General features: G+C 29.5%; 1 protein-coding gene and 1 long non-coding RNA gene across 3 annotated transcripts; one reads left to right on the top strand and one right to left on the bottom strand.

Moving 5' to 3' along the window:
• Positions 1–1,282: 1,282 nt before the first annotated feature.
• Positions 1,283–3,325, bottom strand: RD2 (Adenine nucleotide alpha hydrolases-like superfamily protein). Of its 2 annotated transcripts, none has more exons than XM_078995462.1 (5): positions 3,007–3,325; positions 2,789–2,868; positions 1,800–1,918; positions 1,588–1,664; positions 1,283–1,504 (listed from the first exon to the last, which is right to left on the bottom strand). In XM_078995462.1, exons 1-5 carry the CDS (start codon positions 3,188–3,190, stop codon positions 1,470–1,472), a joined length of 495 nt encoding a protein of 164 aa, XP_078851588.1. In that variant the 5' UTR covers positions 3,191–3,325; the 3' UTR covers positions 1,283–1,469. The 2 variants fall into 2 exon arrangements, with proteins under 2 accessions (XP_078851588.1, XP_078851587.1); XM_078995461.1 differs by having other exon boundaries at positions 1,283–1,507; positions 3,007–3,323.
• A 4,166-nt stretch (positions 3,326–7,491) lies between these two features.
• Positions 7,492–10,894, top strand: LOC144998276 (uncharacterized). The gene is made up of 5 exons (XR_013660224.1): positions 7,492–7,652; positions 7,729–7,850; positions 9,020–9,507; positions 9,600–9,730; positions 10,760–10,894. It is a non-coding gene; the product is annotated as an uncharacterized LOC144998276 (long non-coding RNA).
• The last annotated feature ends 338 nt before the right edge of the window (positions 10,895–11,232 follow it).

Here is an 11,232-nt window from a genome sequence, read left to right as displayed (position 1 = left end):
CTTTATAAAATTTATGTGAACATTAAAATTTAAATGAGCCACCCCATGCTCAGCTCGTTTAATCAACAACTTGTGCTTACAAACAAACAAAACAAAGCAAATTGGCCAACATGTGATCAAACCATTTACCCAATAATTTAAGTTGGTGGGCATATTCAACAAAACTAGTAGGTAGCTGATAGCGTTTTATTAAACGCTACGCGATAGTTTCTAGATTTTGAGCGTTTTGTTTAAACAAAACGCTAAAAGCTTAAACAAAATTTTTTGTTCAAAACGGAACGTTTTGTCAAATACTAGAAGCTAAAAACTCTTAAACGCTTCATGTCAAACATGTCCTGAGAATCTCAACTTGTTAATTAGGAAGGTCAACCTAAACCCTAACTCTACACCCAAACTCATTTCATGTTCTAATTGGAATTGAAAATCTCACATTGTGTCTGCTGAACTCGAACCTTGATCATTTTAATAAATATATCAACCAAGAACCAACTGTACTGTGAATTATTATGTAGTATATACAGTGAACTAATATCCTTGTTAATCGGTTAAATGAACAGAAAGACAAGGGGGACCATGAAAACTGCGTATGAATATGGTTGCATATACTTGGTCTTGGGGCGTCTAAGAGCCGCAGCTTTCGATCGTTTTCAACCCAAATGTAACAATGACGGGTGGATCCGGCCTGATCCATACCAAGATCTACTTGATTTTGTTTGCCTCACTCGATTGTGATATTCCATATAACCTTTTTCCTTTAGGCCCACTCCAACAGCCACAGATTTATTCCTTTGAATTTTTCTGCTTCACATAATGCAATTGCATGGAATAATAACACCAAAATTACACAACAAGATTCTCTTGCCAAAAGTGTGGATATCAGTCAGCCTCTTAACCAGAGATATTTTAGGACCATTTTAATTACCACTTCCTCTTGTTTTCCCATCAGAATCTGGTTTTAGATTTAAGAGCAAGTTACATTTTTGGTCCCTAGGTTTAACTGGTTTTTTCAATTTTGGTCCTCAAAAGTTTTCTTTTGCAATTTCGATCCCTATTTGAAGTTTTTGTAACACTTTTATTCATCCATGTTCCATATAAAAGGACTATTTTTGGTACCAAAATTGCAAAATCAGCTACACTTAGGTAGCAAAAACAATCATTTTACTTTGAACAATAACCAAAACTACACCCAAAAAAATGAGACTAGAATTGCTAAAATCAGCTATACTCAGGGACCAAAAATGCAATTTACTCTAGATACTAACTTTGTTATAAAGAAGTTGCATTTATTTATAAAATGGTCTTCCACTATATTAGAATAATAATATTACAGAACCAAAAATAAGAATATTAGAATATAAAATATTACAAAATGAATACAACACACATAATGTACAAATTAAGAATGAAAAACAATCAATTTGAGCAAGAAATCACCATCTACCACTTCACGACCATTACTAAAATGATCTCTAGTCCATCGGAACCACTGATTCTTCCCCAGCTTCTACTGTTTTATATAATAAATTCATTCAGAAACCCATTTTTACAACAATTTAAAAATAATGAAAAAGAATTGAAATCTCATACCTATGCCAGGAACAATTATTACAGGTGCTGATTTGCAATTGTGGAAACAATACTCGCTTACACTTCCTTGTAATACACTGAAGACATGAAAAACAAATTGGTTAACAATAACAACATAACAATAATAATAATGACTTAATGGATTAAGCCAAAAGCTGGCCTAATCTATTAAGACAATCAATATTTTTTAAATATTAATTATTCATAATTACCTTTGCATTAGGCTGCGGCCTCTTGTACCCATGACAACAGCTATTGGCTTCACTTTTTCTGCTTCCTTGCAAATTGCCTTCCCCGCATCTCCTTCAACTATTCGTGTCACTGTTTTTACCTGCTCAAATAGAATTTTAAAAATTGTTACAAAATCAGAAATTATAATAATAAAGTTATAAATGCAACAAGTTGTTTACAGAATATTATATTATTATCTATGGGCGTATACATTATAACTCAAAATCGCATTCTGTACATTTTGAACAAACATGTGTCTCGTTGTTTTTGTAGAAAAAAAGATAAAGTTACATGATAAGATTTCCATAGATTGGAAAAATAGAGTAAGTTTTCATCGAAAGCATATACTTTTGGCTTTTAAAATCCAGGGTTTGCCATAGGATAATGCCCTATTTAATGAACTCCAGCTAGAGAGAAGAGGTGAATTTTATACATATGAAAATCTTGATAACAACTTCATCACATGTATTGAGTTATCATATGTGTTTATATATCTAAGACAGCTGGGGTCACAGGCACTAAATACTCCTTCAAACTATTTAGGAGTTGGTGGATTAGGGTTTTCAGAATCATACAATTTTAAATTAGTAAAGAGACGATTTCTTCCACAAACTTAGATGTCAAAAAGTCAACATGTGAAATGCCAGAGTCCCAAGATTTATCACAATTTATAAAATCTTTTATAGTCCCCCACTTCACTTGAAAAGAAGGTCTTCCTAAAGTCTTCCCCCTAATTTCAATAACTGGCATTTGCAAATCATGCATCTCCAATTTGGAATTGATGGAGTATATATTGATACTAGGAGTTGTTCTTTTATTCAACTAACATATACATATAAACTCTGTAACTAATAAGAAGATCATCATTAAGTACACATAAAACATCATAGATTTAATAACTACAATCATGTAAGAACACAAATCCACAAGCGAAATTATCTTAAGAATAAGCGGTAAAAAAATTACTCACCATAGCAACCTTCACGGCCTCCAAAGATAGTTTTTCCATTAACGTCTGCGTTACATCATAAACGATATTGTTCTTTAAACCTAATCACAACAACCAGTATCAATCAAAAAAATCGAAAACGAAGAGAAATTAGGAAAATTTTAGTGATAGGTAGTGATCTACTCTGTGTATTGAACTTGAAACGCTAAACGAAGAGAAATTAGGAAAATTGCACTTACTGGAGACGGCGTGGACAAGGTGAAGGGTGTCGCCGGGGCGGCAGAAGTGGAGGAGTGCCCAATCGAAGGCGTGTTTGGATTTAGGGCCATGATCAACTGCGATAACGATATCACGGCCGGGACGGCGATCGGCGGTCCAGTTGTACTCTACTTCTTCGCTTAAAGTTTGCATTCTCATACTCATTGTGTTGTTGGATCTGAAATCTGAACAGAAACAGAAGCGTGTTGACTGTTGAGTGGGTGGCTTGGCTTGTGTTGGTGTCAACTTGTTATATGAGGGTTGAGCCGCCCCCTACCGGCCGCCACCAAGAAAGTGGCTGGAATCGTATAGGAAAGTGGAAACGTAACATTAAAATATTCATACAACGTGCAAAATTCACTTCCTTTTTATTTTACCTTTTGTTATAGAGTTTTTTTAGTGGATCTAGTCACACTCTTTCGTATTATTTTTATTTTGGTAAAAATTTCATATATATATATATATATATATATATATATATATATAAAAAGAGAAATGGTCATTTGAGAACTTAAAGTTTCCCGAGAATCCGATGATTAAAAGTAGAACATTAGATCAAAATATTGAATGATTTTGATCATGGCATACTTGTAATTATCTCTTGTTTCAATGTATCTTAGACGTTTTATAAATAATCACAAGGTCGTATTAGAAATTAAAAATATATCTATAATATTCAATTTAACATATTAAAAAACTCATTATCTATCTCACAAACATATACATGTCTTCTTTCTCCCTTTCTCTCTCGTCTCTCAGTTTTTTCAAAAATCACGACTAACTCCCCACTATCGTTCTCCTCCTTCCGATGAATCTCTCCGCAGCCAATTTCCGATTTAGCTAATTCACTAATAATCGATTCCAAATTTGGATCGATCGATTAAGAGCAATGGTGAATCGTTAATGGACTCCTTCTACTCTGATCAATCATTGCACGATACTTTATTATTAGATTTATCACTTCTTCCTCCGGTCGTCACACATTCATCACCAGAGATCTCTCTATTTCTCTCCTACATCGATCCGGTTTAGTCACCACTTTCATCTCTTTCTTCCATATCGACTGTCTGCAAGAGTTTGTTTTTTTATTTGTATATGATTTCAACTTTCTATTATAAATTGGATTTTAGTGAGTTTATCTCGCATTTTTCTAAGCTAAGGTATTTGTTGATTGATTTCTAATTTCAATTTATTCTGATTTTTTGAAGTTGGATCGTGGCAGCAATGGTATTATAATAGTCATTGTTGTGTTTCTTCATTCTGTATCCACTGCTGAGAGAATTTACTAAAAATTCATATAAAGTTACGCTTTATGGTAGATAAATAATATATAATTTGATTAATTTGATTCTTAACAATATTTATCTATATGATGTAGCTGCTTAAGAGCTATTTTAGTGAATATTACAAGTTTAGTTTGATTTCCATCCAATCTAGGTTGGAATAAAAATCTAATTTGTATTTGAAATTAAAGTAAAGATTGCTGACGGAATGGTCGGTTCATGAAGTGTAATTAAACATATTATTATCTTCAATGGCACTAGCCTCATACTTATTAATTTTAAATATATATATATATATATATATATATATATATATATATATATATATATATAAATCAAATGAATGGATGAACTTTGAAAAGCAAATTAGAAATCTAAAACTAAATGCTACTGAAAATGACGGAACAAAAGCAACACGACCATGGGTTTCTTACTAAAGGCAAACACTTTCAAGAATATGTGTCATATCAATAAGGTAATTTTGAAAAGGAAATATAAAGTCAATTTGTGAGTTTTAGAGTTTTTATATTGCAATTGAATTGTTTTCTACTTTTTATATAGTTGGAAGAGTTGAATTTCCCAAAATCACCCAAAGATGTTAAAGTATGTTAAAAGAAAAAGGCAGGTAGAAGGTTAGTTTGTTGGCTGCCATAAAAGTTTTTATCTGGGATTTGAAGGTTAGTTTGTTGGCTGCCATAAAAGTTTTTATCTGGGATTTGAATTCTCATCTTTATTGCATCAACTATCATGTTCTGATTGTAATCTAATATCTAACCATTTTGCATTAGAACAACATTATGGAGCTCGAAGATGATTAAACAGAAGAATCATCCCTGTATGAAGAATCAAACATAAAGGATGCTTTAGATAATGATATTGATCCATTTGGTGACCAACGATTAAAATATGAAACTATATAGATACTAACTTGGTATATATACATGTACGTATTTTTTTTCACATAGTTGTTTACTAATTTAGTATATATACATGTACATATTTTTCACATACTAACTTGGTGATTCACATATGAATTACATGTGATTCATATGTAAATCACATGTAATTCATATATGAATTACATATAATTCACATGTAAATCACATATGAATCACATGTGATACACATATAAATGACATGTAATTCACATATGAATTACATGTGATTCACATGTAAATCAGATGTAATTCAAATATGATTCACATTTATATCACATGTTATTCACATATGAATTACATGTGATTCACATATGAATTACATGTGATTTACATATAAATCACATTTGTATTTTTGTGAGTGTTTTTGCATCAATCAATTTATTTATATATTTTTTTTTGTAGATTTGGAAGAAATTGTGATGAATATTGAAGATGTGAAAAATGATAAATTAAAAAAATATATATATAAAAATATTGACACGAAGACATGAAAATGCTTTGAAATTTTATAGTATTCTTTTGTTTTTTATATTTTATATTGTATCGAATAAAATACTTATTGTATTGTATTTATAAATTAGTAAATAAAATGAGTTTTCTTATGATTTCCTCTCAAATATTATAGTATATGAAATACGCATATATATACATTTGTAAAAATATGCATCAATGTACTAAAAATGTTTATTTCTTTGGTTAAAAAGTTATAGTATTTTTTAAATATTTCAGTTTTTTTTTAATTTTATTGATTTTTAAATGCTTTTAGAATAAAACTTATAGTTTTTTAAAAAAAAAAAATTCAAAAATTCATGTTTTCTATAAAAAATTAAAAAAATCTGAACTTAAAAAAAAAAAAAAAAAAAAAAAAAAAAAAAAAAAAAAAAAAAAAAACTGAAAATTACTATTTTTTTTAATTGAAAATAGTATTTTTTTTAAAATCCGAAAATTTAATTTATTATGTAATTTTTTAGACATCTCTATTAATATTTACAATAACAAAAAATAAATAAACATTAAATGAAATTGAAAAGATTACGATCATGCTCTTAACAAATTTATTTTGATCTAACACTCCACTTTTAGTTCTCGGGTTCTCGGGAAACTATGAGTTCTCAACTGATCTCACCCATATATATATATATATATATATATATATATATATATATATATATATATATATATATATACACACACACAGAGAGAGAGAGAGGAATAATCATTTGAGAACTTATAGTTTCATGAGAACCCGAGAACCAAACGAGGGTCGTTAGATCAAAATAATAGACGATGAAGATGTTTTGTGGTATTTTTGTAAATAGTTAAAAAAATATAAGACATGGGGGGTAAAGAAATTGAAATGAATCAAGGGCATTTCAGGAATTATTTTAATTCCCTAATTAAACCTTTCATTTACATCTCTCTCTCTCTCTCTCTCTCTCTCTCTCTCTCTCTCTCTCTCTCCCCCTTCTTTCACATCATCTTCTTCATCGTATTTCTTCCCTCTTCGTCCCTCCTCTCTTGATCAACCACATCTACCTTTTGCAGACTACTACCAATCCAGCGTCATTCATCTCCAAATCATCGATGAATAATCTACGATCTAAGAGATCGGTGCCGGTCGTGTTCATCTTCGATTGCAGAAGTGTTCATCGAAAACCTAAATCATTTTGTGGTGCATCAACAAGGTACTCTTGACAAGGTGACAAATCTTTTCCCTAATTATCCATCTTCACTTTTATCACCTTCCACTGACTCTACTCAACCTCATATAGTACCTTGTTTTTTATTTATATCATATCCTTACGCTACATAAATATGTGTATTGTTTGCTTTCCAATTTTAGTACTAGAAAGTTGTAATCCGTATCGACTTTTTATATTTAATTGATTTTATGACGTAGGAGATGGATGATCTTCCTATTCGTTTTTAGTTCTATGTGAAATACACTCTTTTAAAGTTCTATGTGAAATACAGTAATTTAATCCGTAGAAAACATCTTTAAATGTTTTCATTTATATATGTTTATGCTTATGTCACTGTGAAATACATAAACAATTTGGTGAAACTGTGAAATACAGTCTTTTAAATTCCAAAGTTGATCAATTGATAATGCTTTAAATTGTTTCAAGTGTTCTATAATCATGAATCTCTCATACTGCTATTCCAAATATGCTTGCCCTAATTTGGCTTAAACCCAAAAAACATTCCATGATTTATCATTTCCGTTGCAGGAATAGGAAGTAAAATGAAGTGCAAATTAAACCTTAGAGTCTAGTCCTCCCAACAAAAGAAGCAACCTACCAAACCTCCTTGGCCTCCAACACCTGGTTTAGGTAAAGATGATGAAGATGACATAGAGAGAGAGAAATTTCTAGACAAGCCAGCAAAAACAAGGCTCTCAAAGATGTAAGTCATCCATGGAAACAAAATTACCATTTGGCCTTTTTCCTTTTCCTTTTATCTTATCATGTTTCTTGTGTAGGTAGAGGAGCAACATAAGAAATCCTTAGAGGAAGATCCATCCATGTTTGATTATGATGGTGTATACGATGAAATGAAAGAGAATGCAGTGCACCCCATTTCACAAGATCGCATGAGAGAAAGGTATTATTATATAAATATTTAAATCTTTAAATGAAAACATTTAATGATTTTGATTTAATGTTTGCTTTCCTTCATCTTTCGAAATTCGGAATTCCAGTTCCAATTCCATATCTTACATCTATATCTAAATCTAAATTTCATGTCACTGTAAACTTAACGTCTTTTTTAGTTTGCTTTTTGCTCTCTACTTTCGCTTTATGTTTCAAATAGTATCATCTTTTGAATTTGGTCTTCAGGTAGGTTATATATAACCTTATTCTAGCCTTTCTCGATTTATGAGTTCAAACTTTTGATATTATACTTCGGTGTTGTTTGTTTTTTTGAAGTAAAAATCATAAAGTCTGCGGACCACCTCTGTAACCATCTGCAGTAGAAGAGGTGGACCAAACAACTGCAGACTATAATAAGAAGCGTGTTTTTTTTTTTTTTTTTTTAACATCTGCATGCTGCTGCAGATATTAAAAAATAAAAATAAACTGATTTTATAATCCAAAAATAGTTTTTTAATACCGAAAATTTAATAATGTATGACATTTCGGCAAGAATTTATAATACTTTAGCAAAAAAATAATAATAATTTAACAAAAAAAAAGTAAAGATATTTTAGCATAAAATAATGATATTTCGTCAACAAATTATTATTATTCAATATAAAGAAAAAAGAAAAAAAAATCAACAAAAATAAACAAAAAAAACGAAAAAAATGTGAAATAAGATTTCAGCAATATATAATCAATATTTTAGCAAGAAAAAAAAAGAAGAAGAGGTTGGAAGAGGTAGGAAGAGGCAAAACAAATGTTGCGCCAAGAAGAACACGCACAAAAGTTTTTTAATCCGAAGACTTCTGAAAAACAACAGTTGTGAGTTGAAAAGTGTTGCGCGTGTGCTGCGTCGCACAGCAATAAGATGTCTAAAGATGTTTTTTTTCCAAAAAACAAACAGCACCTTCCAATTCAGTAAGTTAGTTTTTGATTTTGTATAAATATGTTCCTTCATAAATGTTTCTCTTTTGATCGATAAGAATTTCTTGGTTATTATTTATGCAACTGTACAACTATTCTCCAAGAGTATATTTCAGAGAATTAAGAGAATGGTAGTTGAGTTGTTTTCCTTTCATTTCAATTGCATGATATATACTAATTGAAGTCCACTGTTTTAAATATTGGCAGCTTCAAGCATACGTCCTTGTGCTTGATGACATCACGGACGAGTCTCATACCCACAGAGGTCAACCTTGTGGGTTTCAGATTACCCAAGTTGCAACTCTACAAACAACAATGATATAATGTTCTATTTTTCTAATATAATACTTGCTTTTCATTTCATTATATGATATCTAAAATAGTGAAAGTTGATTCTAGGTTGGTATGATTGCTGAAAATGATGGGATAATTCTTTGCAACCATATTCCAAGAATTCTCAAGAAACATTTCCATGAAAAGTCATATTACATTGACTTAGTTGACATGTTCAACGAGGTTGCTAATTACTTTTCTTTATCTTCTTCACATACTTTACTTTTTCAATAGTTACGTACAACTAACTAATATATTGTACTTTTAAGCACACATAGAATTTCAAACAACCTCTATACAGATGATTGATTTGATTACTACACTTGAGGAGAGAAATATCTGTCAAAGTATTCATTACATAAGTAAGAAACCAAACCACCTTTAACTTTTGTCTTTAGTCTATCTATCCAAATCTTACATTTTTCTAATCTATTCCCTTGTCCTGTTGATGCAGTCATAGTAGGATTGTTCAATACAAGACTGCTTACTACTCATTTTACCTTCTACTGAGTAAATTTATGTTTCCTTATACAAAGCTCATTTTGCAGATAATGAAATTTATGACTTTCCAAAATCTAGATCAAGGTAATGAATATAGTTTCTAGGAGCCTTTCATTTGCTTTATTCTATATTTGAGAACATCAACGAAAATTTATTCTTTTACTCTCTATACTCATCACTAAAATGTTGTTTTGACTCCCTACAAATCAGATGCATGCCCCAACTGTTGTTTAATTAACTTTTATCTAAACTTTTTAAGTTAGGTTGAATTTATTCTTAAATTTTCGTATTTGTCTAAATCATGGTGTGATGGTTGTAAGTAAATCACGTGTGAATCACATACGAATCAAATGTGATGCACATATAAATCATATGTAATTCACGTATGAATCACATGCAGTTCAAAAGTTAATCACATGAATTACATGTGATTCACATGTAATTCATGTATGAATCACATGTAATTCACGTATGAATCACATGTAATTCACGTATGAATCACATGTAAATCACATATGAATTACATGTGATTCACATATAAATCACTAGTGAATCACACATAAATTATATGTGATTCATATATGAATCATATGTGATGCACATATAAATAACATGTAATTCACGTATGAATCGCATGCAATTCACAAGTAAATCACATGAATTACATGTGATTCATATGTAAATCACAAGTGAATCACATATTAATTACATGTGATTCACGTGTAAATCACAAGTGAAACACACATAAATAATATGTGATTTATATATGAATCATATGTGATGCACATATAAATCACATGTAATTCACGTATGAATCACATGCAATTCACAAGTGAATCACATGAATTACATGTGATTCACATGTAAATCATGTATGAATCACATGTAAATAATATATATGCATTACGTCTATATTCACATATGCATTTTGTGTGAGTGTTTTTCATTATTTTTTTAAACTTTTCTTATGAATTTCACATATGAATCTTAAAAGATACAATCACATGTGAATATCACATTATATAGTCACATGTGAATATTACATGATATATAAATATTAATTTTTGTGAGTGTTCTTGCATTAATCATTTTTTTCTTTTAATTTTCTTGTAGATTTGGAAAAATTTGTGGAAAATATTGAAGATGTGAAAAGTGATAAATTGAAGAAAATTTGTACATCTTGACACGAAAACATGAAAACGCTTTGAAAATTTGTAGCATTTTTTGTTTTTATATTTTATTTTATACCGAATAATATATTTGTACTATTGTTGTGGTTATAGATTACTAAATAAAAATGAGTTTTTTTTTTTTTTTTTTTTTTTTTTTTTTTTTTTTTTTTTTTATGATTGACATACAAATATTATAGTATAAAAAATATGTTTATTAGCACATAAGAACATATATATATATATATATATATATATATATATATATATATATATATATATATATATATATATATATATATAAATCGTTAATTTTTCTTGTTAAAAATATTAAAGTTTCTTTAAAGTATTGCAGTTTTTTAAATTACTTATTTTTAAAAATATGTTGTTCTTAAATAATTGCAATTTAAAAAAAAT

This window comes from Lactuca saligna, chromosome 5 (genome assembly GCF_052625555.1).
Source record: "Lactuca saligna cultivar CGN05327 chromosome 5, ASM5262555v1, whole genome shotgun sequence".
Lineage (NCBI taxonomy): Eukaryota > Viridiplantae > Streptophyta > Magnoliopsida > Asterales > Asteraceae > Lactuca > Lactuca saligna.
Note: the sequence above shows the minus strand (reverse complement) of the source record. Positions and strands in the feature narration are given on the sequence as shown.